Raw genomic sequence first — 18,374 nt, forward strand, 5'->3', positions numbered from 1 at the left:
ATTTCTTCGGTGTTGACTGTCTTAATATGCAATAATTGAAATGAAAAATACGGCTTAATTTGTTGCTGTTGTTACCGGAGTAAAAACGAATAGGTACACTTTATTTGGTTTCCACCGACAAAAGTAACAAAGAGCTGAATATGTGTTAATCATCCCATATAAGATGTGTATTTTTAATATGTTCATTCCTTAATAACATTTAGTAAACATTTCAAAAAGCTCTGAAATTGACACACTGAACAGATCTATAAGTATGTTTTATTTGAAGGCAGTAAGAACAGCGAACGAAAAAAAATTTGTCGTTCGCCAAGTAAAACGGTATTTTTAAATAGGTACATAGAAATACTTAGTTGCCTGTCAAATTTTGGAATTTTTCAAAAATTCATCTACTATAGAAAGGGTATTCGTCTTAACTTACGTACGTAACATACATTATATAGAAATGTTAAATAATTACGAATCACACAGTATTTGGTTGCGCATAATTGACTAAAACTACTGGAAATTGGACACAGTTAAAAGAAATACAAAGATAAAGTTCATCTAAAGAATTTATACTTGCATTAATTTTAAATTATAACTATTTTACGGGGTTCATTATTTGAATTTGTGACTGAATTTATACAGCAATTTAATTAATATAAATTCTAAAAATTTATTTATTATAAATATTAATACACAGGACAGAAGGTACCTAGTGAATTAACTTTTGAAGAAATTGTTAAATATTAATTAATGCTACCAATTAATACTTCACAATAATAATTTTGTATTTTTAGTCAAGTTGCTTACTTGAAACGTCTACTTATTTCAAGTATATAATTATAATTAATGAAAAATTATCACATACCTACACAATAGAGACGAGAACGTAATAATTTCGACATTAAAACACATTGATTAATTTTTAAATATTTAATACTATCGTGATTTCATCACGGATCATCTAATAACTTTATCTAATAATACGTAACACACATAATATTCAGTGGCGTTTAAATACAAAAGGTGATTAAGTTTTTATGTGTTATAGAAAAAGCTTTCCAACTAGAAAACACACACATTGCTTAGTATGTCTATTAACCATACTGTATCGTATTACAAGAAATTACAGCACTAGAAAAGGATTAATTTGCTGTTGAAGTTTGTATTACTATAGTGGTCCATCATCAAATAGTGAGTTGACTGAACCGTATGTTTCGAAATTATTGCAAGGATGAAAATAAGGGTGCATTCAAACTCGCCGCCTTAGATGCACGACAAGCAGCATTTACTCGTATTTATAAAAGTTCAAAACTCAATACTTTGAACTGTTGAACATTTGGCAATCTACGACCGCAGTTATAATTATAATCTTGCGCTCGACATAACAATGCCTGATGTAAAGCTGTTATTATATTTGACACCTTTCACATATTCACATATTTTGCTTTCGTAGCTATTGCAATCAAATAAAAGACAATGTGATTTGGGAAGACTCAAAGCATTACATTACAGGTAAAATTGATAGCGATATGATTATGCTAGGTGTTTGTATAAACCATAATTACGAGTAGTTAAAAATTGAAAGTTTTATATTCGTTATTTGTTTACTGTTGCGTTGAACCTGTCGTGTAACAAGGCGGGTGGTGTGGATGAACCCTAATACAACGAGTCGTAAATCTAAATTAAATGCCTTTATATGTTTCCGTATACAATGTAATAAATAAACATTGCATTTTTCTAAAATGCCCATAATGCATGATGAGATTAACATTCTAATAGGTACACAAATTTAAAAAATCACTTAAACAAATGATTTCATCTCAAACATAAAAATATTAAATAAGGTACTTACTCACAACTTATTGCTAACTTTTCAAAAGAATCTAAAGAATTTATAAATGAATTGATATATTTTTCGCTACAAAAACATAACCTAATATTTTATCACATTTCGATAATGCTCTAGAAAACATCTCACACGTATATTATATATCTAAAATTCCTTAAAACTATTATTCAAACGAGCCAGATAGACGAAATAGTTGAAATTCGGAGTCCGTTCTATGCACGAGTATACTTTACAGGGACTATAATTTGGTATGAGTAATCGTACCGTTCTCATAATAAACACTGACAATATCCAAAAGTACAGTAAGAACAAAGTATTCAAATAAACGAAGATTAAGGTCCGAACTCATAAGGTGATTAAAAAACCACTGCTATCGATAAAGAACTTTGGTGTCGACCTGAGAAAATCTAGTCTACTAGGCATCGTTAGCACGTACTCGTAAATGGCTACAGAGATTCGGGGCTAGTCATAACAAGTATAAAGTTAAAATTAAATTAGCCCTCGACATATAACTTCGTAGCCCTCAAATCTATAAATACGATCAACCATTTCGATTGATGATTGGAAAATGCGTGTTCAAATCTACGTACTGGTTCCTCTGGTACTGTAAGATAAAGTTTCTGTAAAATCCGTGCGTCAGCTACTAAAAGTTCTGCAGGGTTATTATGTAACTCTGTGTACCATTCAAGTAATCAGTCATTTTTCATCGCACTTTCGTTTTTGCTATCATCTAAAACATTGTGTTTTCAACAAAATGACACAATTAACGTAATTTTACGTAAAGTAACATTTATTTAGTAGTGTTAGTAGCAGATAGTAACGTTATTTTAACGAAAAACGATGACAGCAATTTCACAATTTTTAATATTTTGTGTTGTCTAAAAACTTCTTTTTAGATTTTTTCAAAGTCTTTTAAGCCCAGGAACATCGTTGTGTAATGTAGGTTTAGAAATTCTGCAACTCATGCGGCAAATGATTAAAACCCTTTGATAATTTGAGAGCTACGCTGTCACAATCAATAAGAATCAAAAAATCCATTTCATATTATGGGTTAAAACGCAACCCGCTTGGCGCAAACTACCCCAGTTGGCATATACTTATTTACTCGTAGTATATACTTCTAAAACTAATCTCGAAAAATAACATCGAAAATTAACTATGTAAAACTCACGATATTTAGGAATCTTTTTATTATTATAATAATAAAACAGTATAAAATGATAATAGTGGATCTAAAAGCAAAGTTTTATATAGATAAAAAAATCTTAGCCCTTAAATCCAATTTGAGCCTTAAGCTAGTCGTATCTTAGTCTTTTGCATTAGTCAACTTATTCGCCACCATTAATAATATCTAAAATGCTGACATAGGAACCCGTTAAGAAACCGAGTATTCCGAAGCAGATCAGGAAAGTGTTCTTCCAGAGGACCCAGTTGAACCGACCCAAGCCGTTGGGGCGGTCCCAGAAGGCTACTGTTTCGATGACCGCTGGGAATATGAGGCCGAGGAACGAAAGGCAGACCGCACCGACCAATGAAATGAACGGTCCGAGATCAGGAATGGCCACGGCGATACACACGGTCAAGATGATAATGCCAATCCGGATGCTGTATTCAGCGAGGTTCTTCTTGGCCCCGAACAGATGACGCACGTTCTTCCAGATGATTTCCATGGGCACGTAGAACTGGAGACAGTATGTGAAGAAGATAGCTACAGCAATCATCAATTTGACGCATTGTCCCAGTCTGAAACAATAAAAAGCACTAACGTTTACAAAATTGCTAGATTTGATGTCATTTAAAAAGTTCTAGGTAAACCACACAAGTTCATCTTTGTAAATGTTGCAAATGTTTAAAAAGTACAAAGAATATGAATAATCTTTGTTTTTAAACATTTGCTATTTTTTGCAGTTCGTATTAATTGTACAAAAACTCTTGAATCAATAAACGTAATCGACAACTGTTCTTTAAAATACTAATACTTAAATACTTACACTTCGTCTTTGGGTAAGTTGAGAGTGATACTTCCTTCGGTCAAATTGCCGAATTTCAAATATCCAAAGAATCCAACAAGAGCGTACAGAGAAACTACGAAAAACATGCCAAAGTTGAGGACTCCAGGACATCCGATGAAGTGGGTTGGGGTCTTCATGTTGTTTTCAAGCGGCATGACCACACCAATGCCCTCAAGAGCAAATATGGCAGTTCCGAAGAAGGTTGGCAGACGTTCCCATTCAGCGAATTTACTGCGCTCACTCATGCTAGGAATATCTTGAAACAGATAGTAGAAAGTTATGGCCATTCCAGTTGCAACAAGCAGATTGGCGATCATGGAGAAAGGTGCCAGATATTTCAGGTTTCTGATAAGATTCATCAAGATGAGCAGAGGGAGAAGTGCCACCATGTAGTATCTCAGGTTCATGTCATGAGGTAGCCAATCACTGTCCTCAGCGTGATAGTCCACTACTTGCTTCACGTTCTTGGAAACAAAGACGATGTATACGCAGCAACAGCCCAAAAGGTCGATCACGAGGAACCAGTTTATCATGGCCCTGAAAAAAATAATTAGTTATTAATACAATAGTCTTAAATTACAAATTATTAAAATTAAATATATCTATACTAATTGTATAAAGCTGAAGAGTTTGTTTGTTTCTTTGTTTGATTGAACGCGCTAATCTCAGAAACTACTGGTCCGATTTGAAAAATTCTTTCAGTGTTAGATAGCCCATTTATCGAGGAAGGCTATAGGTTATATATTATTCCCGTGTTCCTACGGAAACGGGAACCACGCGGGTGAAACCGCGCGGCGTCAGTTAGTTAAACAATATAGTGTATTTTATAACAACATATAGAATAATGACTAATGGTCGAAATCAAAGGGTATGTTTAGGAGATTGTAAAGTTCAATAGTGATTCTAATAGCACCCTTATCTACAAACAACTATTATAACTATTCGTTGAATATTCTAATGATTTCAACATAAATAACTTACTTGGCAAGTCTCGAAAATTTGTGTGCAGCAGGTGGTCCGGACAAGAAGGCAGCCTCAGCAGTTTCAGCGAAACCCAATGACGGCTTCTGCATTCTAAAGCACAGTTCGTGGGAAGTCTTGACGAGGACGTGTACACAATAGGTGCAAATTCCACCGATGAGGAAAGTGGCCACCAGGCCAAAGTAGAGGCCTGCGTTCATAAAAGCCATTGGCATGGCTAAAATCCCACTGCCCAGCGAACCCTTCAGCAAGTGGATCAAAGTATCGAAGTCACTGGAAATAAGTAATATTTGTCATGTTAAAATTTGACTTCAATGAAGTTACAAGAAATTTACATTGACTAATTATTATTTAAGCCAATAAATTATATTGTTGTAATTACTACGAGTAGTATTGGTAAGTATTGTAAAAGATTATCGTTAGCATTTGCAGTTTCAACTAATAGCAATTAGAAATTATATTTATAATCCAAAGACGTAAGTATGATAAATAATACATACGACAACAGTGACTATTTCATCTCAATGATTAAAAATTATACTCGTGTCATAATTAAGAATCTCAATGAATCGTTTTGTAAAGTACAATTAATATTTGCTCTCATACTTTAGTTATAAAACCAATGCCTTACTTATTAGTACGAGTTTTACGTGACAATTAAATAAATTATTAATTGACGTTTCTAAATAATCTCCTGTTTAGTTGAATGAATTCGAGGCCTTTTTTAACAATGTAAATAAACGAAAAACTTACGACGTAGGGTGAGCTAGTTTCCGGTGTTCGAACGGGTTATAGTCCTCATCCACCTCGATATCTCTCCCTGGGATCTCCATAAGAGGGAGGGTGGACCCAGCCTGTTGTTCCACTGGTATCTCATTTGGATCAACTTTGTACCTGTGGAACCGTCACGCACAACTGTTATAGAACATGTCTTTCATAGAATAAACATATAAAAAATATAAGTATGATGTATAGGTTAAAAGTGAGTGAATAACAGTGTAGTTCCAACATCTAATCTGATCTCAAGCACGAACAAAATGTAATGGTTCATGTAGTGACAACACAGAAAGCGTAACGTTTCAAGCTAAAATGATGATTCTTAAAATCTGATCGAAATGTGTGACCTCGCGAATATTGAATACAGTCTGATCTGCATGCGGTACTACAATTGTTAATATATTCCCACGGTTGAAAATATCTCTAAATTCGAATATGGTTAGTCAGTAATCAGTGTTTTCTGTGTGAGTGTTTCTGGGTGAAGTGTGACAATCATTATGGTCTCCAAAATGTACAGGTTCATTTATTTATGTAAAGTGCGTGTCACTCTGTTAAGCCTCGGCATTTACAAAATGGGTGGGCTGTATCGTAAAATTTAATACAGCTTTACGTTTTGTATCTATCGTAACTAAATTTATTAGAGTAATTTTGAATAGAGTGAGACGGTACGTATAGTCAAGGAGCGTTTACAATAATTAGGAGATTTGTTACAGAGGATTCGGAAACTGATAACTTTTTGTATAATGCCAATTGAGAATGGGGTGAGACATAAAGCTAGATCAAATTTGTACAAAAATTCCCGATCACGAGCCCATACCGAGCCTGAACAGAGATGGCGCACGAGCGAACAGCCGCCGCGTCACTCGGGCCGAGCTGGTGGAAACTTTGAGGAAGCCTTAAATACAGTCTGAAGGTTTGCCATAGCTCCCATTGTATACATGAGTATAGCTACCAGGTAGTACGAGAAGGTTATTAAAGGAGACCGATCTACCGGGTTCCTATTTCAGTCCGCCATTGGCAATTTTCCACATGAACTAATAACAAAAATGTTGCTGTTTTTCCAGATTTTTCACAAATTCATTCTGAATTCATCTGTTTTTCCATACTCCGATATTCTGGGCTACCGTACTATTACAAACTTTCAGTTTTAATAAGGACCTACTTCCTTAATTTTCCACCGGGTCCCTGATTCGCTATGACATTACATTCGTAACTAACATCGTTGTATAGGTAAATATACTGTAGTACGCAAGTAAATTAACGCGAAATACGATTTGTGACGTCACATTTGAAAACTCTTCATAGAAGAATCATCTAGCTTGACGTCACAAAATTGCTGCTTTTGATATGATATATTGTATAGTAATTAGACACTGCAAACAGCGACATTTTCAGACGCATGACTTGACACAAATAACTGCGAGCAAATCGCAGTTCCAATTAAAATTGTTCATGTGTATACACATGTCTTTGTAACTTAGAGCTATTGTGACTATTAATAATGTCGTTGTGTGCAAATGCTACTTGTACTAAATGTCATAACGAATAAATGACTCGCTCTTGGCCTACAACGACTGGTGGGCAAGGAGCCGCGGCTACAGCTAGCCTTACTCAAAATAATTTTTTTAACGATATCAAATAAAATAAATAAACAAAATGAAACCACAAAATGGAATGATGTACCGGTGTATGAGTCCATCGCGATAGCGAGATGATCAAGGTCGCAGGGCGACCTTAATCTCGTGGATACTGCAAACGCCATCCCAGAGCGTCTCCGAACAGCGTTGAGCTAAAGCTCGTTTTATGTACTTAACACTCAACATACAATATAAAATACCATTTTAACGATTAAACATTGCTCAATAGACAAATCAAAATCCGGGTCATGCTGACCCGTGGCGTATTCGCCTCAAAAGATTTATTTGAGGTTCGCAATTTCTTTTTTCAGATAAATAGACTAGTTTTTTCAATGTCCTGTCAAACAAAAATGTCAAAATATTATTAAAAAATGCTCCTTTCCGATGAAAAATGCACATAAGTTGAATATAAAGTATATATAAGTTCCCAACATAAAACGATGACACGTTTAAGCTTTGAAGCATGCTTTTCATTGAATTTCATTTCAAAAGCAGTACGTTGCTTGTTGTCATATATTCATTGACTTATATGTGTTCACATACGCGTCAATGTACTGCCTTTAAAAGCAACATAAAACAAGTGATGTGGTATAATTCTTAATGAATCAAAATGGAGTTTAATAGAAACCCAATAATCCAGAATACTTTAAAATCGCATTTGTGTTATACATATAAGTCACTTATCCCGTTGTCTGATCACAATTTACTTGCTCAAGTAAATCAAGCGCTTTTGCTCTAAAATGTGAATTGAACACAATAAAAGAAAAACTGTAGAATATAACTAAAGTAGATAAGATAAAAGACTAAAAATATTCCATAATTTTGCGTAACTTTACTGGTTGCTTTATTAATTAAAACTCAGCGGCTGGCGGTATGATACTCGTATCATTTTTCTGAACAACTTTGCGATTACACTTAATGTTGCATTTTTAGTACATTATATTATTTTAAAATTGTTTATAAAACGATAAAGATCTGTCATAGGCTCTTAGATCACAACAGCATAAACACTAAACTTGCCTAGAACTAAACCGACTGCGTTTTTTATTAAATATGTTAAAATTCGCAAAGCCGCACCGGGGCTACGTGATGGGCTTAGACTGTATGTTCCAGATGATCGGGTTTCTATAACTGAAGTGTAATTAAAAACAACATTGGCAGCCAATTGATTATGATGATGCACCTATCGCAAGAACTGGAACATTGTCACTTACTTGACCATGACGATATCTGATAGATCATTTTTAACGCCTTTCCTCCTCGGATCGTATTCGGCAATCATCGGCCGCATTTGAGGTTTCTGTAAGGAAGAAAATGTTTTGTTAGTTATATTACACTGGAGGTCACTATGTTGAAATGGCAATGGGCGGGGCATATAGTTCAAAGAGTCGTTGGACGTTGAGGCGCTAAGATGTTTGATTAGCGACGCTGTACCGGAAAGTGCTGTGTTGGTCGTCCCTGGAATGGACCGAAGATATCAAGCAGGATGCAGGTCGCTCAAAATTATTTTGTATGGAGAGGCATATCCATAGGCATAGCCGATGGACGTCTGCCGAAGCCTTCTGCTGTATGTCCAGCAGAAGGCTTCTGCTGATAATGATGATGATGACTGCACTTCTTGTGACTCCTAGAAATTTGGCAGGTAACTGATTAAATAATAAATAGATTATTATTTAGTTCAGGGCTCTAAATAGTAAATAGTATAATATCCTCAGTCGCGGTGCATTTTATATTTTTTTCAAAGTTCAGTAATAATTTTCTCGCTGGAGCACGTGCTAAGAATTTATTTTTTTATAAAATTACTAAGAGCTGGAACTCTGTACCTAATGGTAATTGGTTTTATCACATAGCATCTGCTTGTCTTTTTAGGGTTCTGTACCAAAAAACTAAAAAGCGGTACCCTTGTATTATAGCTTTGTCGTCTGTGTAAAAATTCTTAGAAGAAAGAAAAGTCAGGAGATCATGACCCGACCCAGGAATTGCATCCAAGACCTCGTAATCCAGAGCCACTTATGCTAATCACTCAACCAACGAAGCAATTGCTTGCGCTATGATAATATTGTGATGACGTCGCCAGTTGGCACGACACGCTCGGGGGCTCGTTAGGCCGATGTTTACGTGAGGCACCCACCACGCGCTATTTTGGCGAGTTACAATTTAAAAATAACTACCGCTCCAGCATCATGTGGCAATGCGAATAACGCCTCATGGACGAATACTCATTTAAGAGTCAAATGGAAAGTAAAAAAAATCTAAATAAATGTTTAAGATTGTAAACTTAAGTTTATCTGGAAGAGATGGCTATTTAACGATACGGCTTTTTGTATCCTACTTATTCGTTTCTCTCTTATTTGTTTGTTTCCTTATTTTGTGACGTACAAATAAAGTATATAAATAAATAAATAATATTAATTATGTTTATCCATACTAATATTATAAACTATTTATCCGTCTGTTTGTTACCTTTTTACGGCTTAACTACTTAACTGATTTGGATGAAATTTGAAGATAAAATATCACTTTGAACCAGAACCAGAATCTTTTATCCCGGAAAAAACATGGTTCTTGTGTGATTTGTAAAATACATAACGTTAAGCGAACACAGACGCAAGTTTCTGCTAGTATATACGTACAAACTTCGTGATAGGTACTTTTTTGAAACATTGTTATTATTTTATAATAAAGGGTGTCCTACCCCTGCTCCTTTTAAAATTTCCCGTGAGTCACTCTTTACATAAATTGTGTGTATGCATGCAATTTAATTCCCCTTATTGTGTACAAGTAACCAGTTACAGTGTTCAGGGGTTTCAAACCTTCGTACCGTTCCTTGTTTTGACTTTGTATTTATGATATTACTGTAATAAATTATTTCAGACTTCAAACATAAATTTAACAAATTAACGTAATGCAAGTATTTTATTATATTTTAAAGGATTAAAGATACTGATGCATCAGATATCGAAAACTTTATTTTAATAGTTTTCTTATAGATAGTTAAAAAAATATATCTCAGAATGATATACTTTGTTGTAGGCTCTTCTCGGACCAAGCCGCATTTGGAACCCTATTAACTTAAATAAATCCCTTCTACTACTATTTGTATTCATGATTTTTTTTAATAATAAATTAATGAACCTTTAGAAGTGACGACACTTCTTCTACTCCTACCATTATTGTCTCATGTAGGTAATGAAAGTAAAATTAGAAGAAGCCGAAAACAAAATAAGTTAGGATACATTTAATGAATAGACACACATCATAGCAAATCATGCGCATAAACCGTATGCTAATGATAAAGTGTATTTATATGTTAAATTGTAATTTTTAACTTCTTATTTCTATAGCAAAAGCTTAATGAAAAATTTGCAATGGCACATAATAAAGAAGCATATTAATTTATGCGGGTATTGTGCAGGCTAAATAGGATCGAATAACATTTTTTTAAACCTTTTTATCGATTTTGTGGTCTCACGATGCCATTTGAGTACCCCTGCTTTATTAAGTCATGCAATTTTAAAGTTTGTTTTCACTACGTTAGAATTTATTATTGTTTGTCGCATAGGAGTCGGGCGCTGCGATTGTGTTGAACTGGATTTAACCGGTTCCAAATAATGAATTGGGACTCCGTCGCAGACTATTGTCGGTTCATCTATTTTAAGGTAGATGCGTGTGTGCGATACAAGTACGGATATACGAGTATTGCGTAAGATCCTGACAATTTGGTAGCTTGAGCGAAAACCAAGCTTATTAATAATAAGCGTTAATTTAATAAATTAAGCGTAGCTAAAGCTTAATTTAGTGATGTCTGTTCTGTGTTAATAATATCATCATCATCCTACCCTCAAATACAAATTCATATACCTTTTTAATGTCGTTGAATTGAATTACAGAGGATGACAAGTATAAATAAATTAAGTAAGAAAATAAAAGTATTTAAATCTTTTTTAGGACAAGTTTTTTTTCAGAAGTTGCTATTATAAATAAACGATTACCAGTCAAGTCAAGTCAGTCTATAAATTACTTTATTTAATGTAGTTACATGTCCAAAAATAGAAAATTTATAAAAGTTTTAAAATCACAGACATTTGAAGATACATGGTTTAAAAGGAAAATAAAGTAAAAAAAATGTATCAAGAGGTAGGTATCTACACTAAAAATCCATTTATATAGTTAGCAGAAACTAGAGTAGTTACGTAATGTACATAATGTTTTCCTCTTTAACTAGTATTCACAACAGTCACACGTACTATAAATAGCTCATGGAGTTTTATAGATTTTATTGAAATCGGTTGAAGCTAGTAGCAATGATTTTCTGAATTGAAATTAATGTATACTGTGGCTCTCATAAAAACTAATAGGCACTCTGCGTGAATGAATCAGAAATGAGGAGATCCGCAGAAGAACCATAGTCACTCACATAGCTCAGCGAGTCGCGACGCTGAAGTGGCAATGGGCAGGCTACATAGTTCAAAAAGCCGATGGACGTTGGGGTCCCAAGGTACTGGAATGGCGACACCGCACCGGAAAGCGCAGTGTTGGTCGACCCCCCACTAGGAGGTATCTAAGCGATGCGCTAAGCTATGTCAGTGACAAGCTAGTTATTGGGTGAAAAATTGTTTAACCCTATCATTCTGGGAGGAGAGTCGTGCTCAACAGTGAGCTGAATATGGGTTGCTAATGGTGATGAATGATAAATGATTTGTAATTATCACTATTAAATGTTAAAGTGCTCCCTGAGGTATTAAGATGTTAGACCACCAAGTTTCCATTCATCCATTCGGGATTGCTAAAGAGAATTTCTCGGTAGAACAAGAAAAAACGAAAATAGCCTGAACGAGGCATTGAAACTTCGAACAGAGCACTTCTCTCACAATGAGCCTATTATTGTCATTAGCCTAATTCTATTTTTACAAGTCTAAAGTCTATTATTTATCCGCCAAGATAAATAAGTTCAAATAGAGGGACTTTTTTACTTGGAGAATACTCAGATACAACGATGTTTTAAATCTTCGTTGAATTTAATAATAGTTAGCTGCTTAAACGCAAAAAATACAACAGATACAGAGGCGTTTGTCTAAGATGGAACCCACCAGCGGTCTCCAAATTGAAAATCACACAATTAATTATATCTTGCTGCTGTGTATAAAATTGTAGAAACAGCCAGTAGCTGTCAATATTGTTTGACGTCTGGCTTGTTTGATATTTATTCTTTATTATTATAAACATAAACAGTGAAAATTGGAAAGCACGACCGAGACGTTTGCTTGTCGGTGCACGGTTGTACTATCGTGGTTACATTGGATACAAATACAAATAATAGCCATTATGTTCCGTCACGAGACGCTAAACATACTACTTAGACTTTATGACGATCAAACACTGTTTATTTATCTACTCGTACCAGGTACGTTGCAGGTATAGGACCTAGTTCAAAATTTAACTGATGAGTTATTTTTTCTGCTTGAAGAACATCCATACTTTAGCAATAGAATGTCATACCCACTCGTGATGTAAGCTCCTATCTCGCTTACAAAATATCAGTCGGGCTTTAGGATTGTAAGTTGTATAATCACAATGAGTAAACAGATATTGTTAGACCTTGTCGGAATACAGACTAAGCCATATATCTAGGTCAATATGCTGATAGTGCCAGATAGTCAAATTCGGATGGTAAATTTATTCGAGCAAGTTAATAAATGTTTGCAACAAAATTCACAACCTGCAGACATAATTTCTCATTTTAAAAACATAGATATGCAGCACCAGTGTTTCACATAAAGTCAAACTCAAAGTCAAAAATCATTTATTTTAATTACACTTAGTGTACAAGCACTTTTGAAACATTAAGTTATGTTATGAGATAAATGGCGATATTTAAAGTCATAATTATGATTTTGCAAGTATTCAGATCCAGTATAACCCACATCTTCTATAACAGTGCACCGGTATTAAGATATCATCGTTGCTTTTGGCATGTTTTAGTCAAGTTGTATAAAAAATCAGACTTATTACACAAGGACTAGTCGTCGTTATCAACCCATATTCGGCTCACTGCTGAGCTCGAGTCTCCTCTCTGAATGAGAGGGGTTAGGCCGTTAATCCACCACGCTAGCCTAATGTGGATTGGCAGACTTCCACACGCAGAGTCTGAGCATAAAAAAGATGGATATATTGGTGATCAATACAAATAAATCAGTACCCAGTCACGAGATGCTAAACATATTATATTGTGTGACGATACAAGCACCTATTGTTAGGCTTACTGATGCGCATATGACTAAATTGGCTCCAAGGTCAAATTATATCGATGTTATTTGTAACAAAACTTCAGGACACGCCTTCCTGACGTGTTATTTGGGTCTTTTTTACGTGATACACAAGAGAGCGGGCTGTTATTCAGCATCTAAATAGTTTCAACAAAAAGCAGTCGCTCACCGGGTTTTTTTTCTGACTCTACTTTTCTGCACCCTGGGAATGGATAGGGGTGTAGATTTTCATCCTCCTCCAAACAAGTTGACTCACTTCCATCTTAGATTGCACCATTAATTACCATCAGGTGATATTGTGGTCAAGGGCTAATTTGTAAAAAATAAAATAAATAAATAATAATACCCTTGGTGTGGTGAGATAAGAAATTTTATATATCATAGTTTCAAGATCTTATAAAACCCATAGTTACCTATAGATGTTTGTAGAGTCAACCTAATCAAACTGTATGAAGTATTTGACCCACAGTAAGATCCACTCGTACCTATGTCAAAGGTCATGATTTACAATGCTAAAAAATCTTTATATATGCAAAACACTACAATGCTTTGAAGATGGCGCAGATATGAAACTACGCAGTTTCTTTTGTGTGCTAGTTTTGTTCAGAACATAGATGTTCCGATTACATATTTTTAGTTTTCAATAAGCGATTGTTAAATGCTTTTGTCAAAATATTGAATACTTTAAAATATAATGAGATAAAACTTAGACTATTTAGGGATCAGATGAGAGAGAATCGATCGTTTTTTCTTAAAAAGGAAGAGCTCTGGCATAAGTATTTTTCAGCAAATAGTTTGGGGATAATAAATACATTACTTTGTTCCTAAACTACTACAATAAATAAATGTTTGAGTAGTTTGTCAACGCGAAATAAGAACATCTAGCCTGTTGGTAGTTATATTGATCGATTGGAAAATGAGAACCATGTAATGCATTTCAACTTACAACAGGTCTCAGCACGCACTTGAGACGTCGCCGCAACATCTTGAATACCATACAGAGTGTGAGCCACTATATTTCTTTAAAACTAATTCAAAATCACATCTCCCATACGCATCAGTACGAACAGTTTTGTGATAGATTGCACTACGGGGATAGCATAAACTTCAGTGATGTCGATGCCAGGGTGGGGCAATCAATATATAAGCGAAAGCACTTCTATCGTTATGAGTGCGAACAGTGCATAACATACAAATGAAATTGAAAGTTTCATGCGCAATGCAATCACGAACGTACGCGCTCCTGTTCTAACTCATAGGTAAAACACACACTGGGTAGAGACAAAAACCTGAGTGCACCTGCAAGATGCAGCGCTCACTCCTAACGAGCTTTGGGTCCCTAGTACTTCAGATGCTATTTTTTGCAAAATTCTGCATTTTCCTGCTCTATTCAAAATTTTCCTCCTCTTTTCCTTCCTATATGGGAAAAGAGATTTTTGACTCCAACGATGTTAAGCTGTTAAATTTTCGGAAACAAGCAGCAGCTTGTTAACTAGTGGCCCCGCCTCTGCTATAATGAGCTCATAATAAGCTGTAGTGTCAAATTCATAACAGGAATGCATGACTCGCGAAGAGTTTTTTGCATACAGCCTGCGTACAGTGCAACCAGAGTGCAACATGTGTAAATAGCACTCGTACGTTCTTAGTTCCTCGCTGTACATACGAGTGTAGCAGAAACTCACTATGAATTCTTACCATTTACTTTTTATTAGGCTATTTTACTATACATTAGACTAAAATTTATTAGAATAAAATCATGTTAATTATTGCCGTAATATGTCTACACTGTGTGTGTCATATTCTTATTATAAGCGGCTAAGGTATCTGTTTATCGCCGATAACTCATTGGTTGCTTGTGCATCTGTCAAAGCGAAGCTTGACCGGGTCCATTACGTTAATAATTAAGTAGGTACAAGTATAATATTTATTAAAAAACACGATTATCCGTAATATATAAACTACTAGCTATCGGACCACAACAAAAAAATAGGTGTAAGCTGCTTTAATTCAATTTCCCTGTTACATTTTAACGATGTAAATGTACCAATTACCGTGAATATAATTTGAAAATAACAAACATTTTCTAAAATCTCAACCCCTATTTACAACCCGATTCAATAATATTGTCTATTATTTCATGACCAATTCTCATTAAAGTAACTAATAGTATAGGAATTTTATACGAACTTAGAGCCCGCGTTTCACCACTTTTTGGAGTTTATTGGAGTTTACTCCCTAAGAATCGATTTTTCATATATAGCCCCCGGTATAAAAAAAATATGGGCAGTAAAATTCGAAGGACGAATGACACCGTTACGTTTTTGTGCGCAACCTATTCTGTGCACCTTTCACCGTGCGCTTTGACGTATGCAATTTTTTTTATCAATATTTCGTATTTTACTATTAATAAATTATAGCCATGAAAATAAAAAGATGCTCCAAATTAGTGTCTAATATGCAGTACATGCATGTAAAGCTATCTAGCCAATAATACAAATACTATAATAGCTATCCGGAATCCAACCCATTTAGGACCTACGTGTAATTTAGTTAAAACAAGAAGTTACCTAAAAAAGTTATTATGTATCAAAAAAGTAGATAATAGTCTCTAACTTTAAAATCAAGTCAAATATGAGCGCAAAATGCTAGTATTTTTATATAAAAGTATTATATTATAAAAGTAAAAGTAATATTCTATCGATGATAGCAGAATTTTGCTTCATTACAACTTCATCATACTGTCGTCCTCCTATCGTCACGGACCGGTGTATTACTTATCGGTGCACTGCTCTAACGATTTATGACGTCGATGTGCAGCGAGATTTGATGGAAGACAAAGAAGTGCATTTTGGGCATGCGTGCTCCTTGGGGGTAATGTATCGAGCCATAAACCAGTCAGGGTACTAGGATTATAGAGGATCCAAGAGGCAAACACTACAAGTTAGCAATGCGCATGAAACCTACACATGCGCTATGAACTAGACTCGCCCCAAAACCTAGTTATTGAACCGTTTCTTAGTAGGAATTACCAGGAGTCTATAAAACCGAAGACATGACTTGGATGGTGCTGAGTTTGCGCGGGAATTGAGCTGTCATAAATTACTTTGACACATTACAAGTTTCAGATACAATAACCTTTTATCATCGGACTTTTTATAAAATTAATATAACTAATTTTAAGTGCATTATATGCCAGGTTAGGCATCAAAAAAAACTGTGCTTGGTAATTTCATCAAAAAGGGAGGGATGGTCTTTGTATTTGGATAGTAGACATTTGGATTTACATCTTAACCTTAAAATGACAATTTGATGCCAGTGTTCCAGACCTACGTATATTGTGCAATTAGAAGTTTGTCTTCGATTTGTGGAGAAAACACTGCCTTTTTAACAAGTAAGACATAATCACGTATTTAAATGTTAATTTCTTCTGAAACTTCCATACTATGTAAAATCGATAATAGGTATGTCTTGCGTTAAAGTAATATTTTAAAGGATTGAATATTAATACACACCCTGGACACAATATTGAATAATGCGTACCTACGACTTTATGTGGATATACTTTTAGCAATAGGTATGAAGATTATTTGTCATCAAAAACGTTACTGGCAATGACCTGTAGCTCATGTTTCAGCTTTATATAAAACAATGCTACCTCTAAGTATATAAAATACTACCTATAAATGTTACCAAAGTATGTCGTGCAATCCAGAAGTGTGAAGTGATATCAGCAATTTACACTTTGCAATTTATTTCTTATAATACGTTTGCTGTTTACTTTCTTGTTTAGCGTCTTATACGCATGCTTATTTACAATTCAAATGTTTGAAAAAGTGATCCAAGTTTGAGTTTAAAAGTGTTAAAGTATTTTAGATAGTTGTAACAGTCAAAATAACGAATAATAATTATTTTTCCAGTGACATTATTTACACAAAGAATATATGAAATAGCCATAAATGTAGGGATAAAAGTATCCTATTATCCCAACATATCTGCCGGACTAGTTATACGCTGGTAAAACCGCGCGGCACAGCTAACTTCAATATTTACAAAGCTACATAAAACATAGTAAAACTAACATGATCCATCGTCCAAGGTCAGAAAAGAAAGCCACCTCCGCAAAATTATTTGCGCGGAACAGACAATTAGTTTTGGCATGCATTCAAAATAATGTATTTTCAAGTAGTTTTTAAGATTGTTTATTTTTTACAAATTGATGTTTATAGAACCACTGTTCCCGAATATGGTGATGTCAATATTTATTGTTAGATGTTTGGACAGTAGTCCAACTTCAACCGAAATTTTGATTATCACTGATTATACTTACTTATACCTAACTTTGGTAGATATTAAGCAAGAATACATACATTTTTAAATATGCGAATCATTTTTAACCTATTTGCAATGTGTCTTATTTCTTATCTGAAATTAATAACATATGAGGGTATATTTTTCGATGCCGGCACATGACTATAAGCTTTTCAGTATAATATCTATCGCTCGCTCGATTGGCATGGAATTTGTCTATTAAGCAGATCAGTGAAAATATAAAAAAGTTAAAGAAATCGTTTATTATTATTCTTCTTTAATCGTTTATTATTATTCGTCTTTTAAAACTTGGCGGTGCATAGGGCCAAAACGAACTTTTTCCAGACAGATATAGTTCACGATAACGTGAACTGCACTCTTGAGCGTAAACCAGGACCGACCGACAACCATCATTTCCGCCTCAACGGTCCGCTTCCATGTTGCTTTTGGCTTACCACATCTTCTCCGGCTAAGATGCTACTGGAAGGACTCCTGTGCAACATCAGATGATCGGCGTAAGACATCAAGTTCCACTTTCTGCGCTTTATTTGTTCGAGAA

At 34.7% G+C, this 18,374-nt stretch overlaps 1 protein-coding gene across 3 annotated transcripts in view; it reads right to left on the reverse strand.

The window, feature by feature from the left end:
- Window positions 1–2,198: 2,198 nt before the first annotated feature.
- LOC112045530 (proton-coupled amino acid transporter-like protein pathetic) overlaps window positions 2,199–18,374 on the reverse strand; it is a 65,342-nt gene continuing 49,166 nt past the window's right edge. The window contains exons 2-6 of one of the 3 annotated variants that reach the window (XM_024081743.2): window positions 8,456–8,541; window positions 5,581–5,721; window positions 4,828–5,100; window positions 3,826–4,383; window positions 2,199–3,577 (exon numbers count right to left, since the gene is read on the reverse strand). In XM_024081743.2, coding sequence (XP_023937511.1) covers window positions 3,163–3,577; window positions 3,826–4,383; window positions 4,828–5,100; window positions 5,581–5,721; window positions 8,456–8,541 — 1,473 coding nt within the window. In that variant the 3' untranslated portion in view covers window positions 2,199–3,162. Of the gene's footprint in view, window positions 3,578–3,825; window positions 4,384–4,827; window positions 5,101–5,580; window positions 8,542–18,374 lie in introns of all 3 variants that reach the window. The other 2 variants (XM_052890859.1, XM_052890860.1) reach the window with 2 other exon arrangements.

The sequence above is a fragment of the Bicyclus anynana genome, chromosome Z (assembly GCF_947172395.1).
Source record: "Bicyclus anynana chromosome Z, ilBicAnyn1.1, whole genome shotgun sequence".
NCBI lineage: Eukaryota > Metazoa > Arthropoda > Insecta > Lepidoptera > Nymphalidae > Bicyclus > Bicyclus anynana.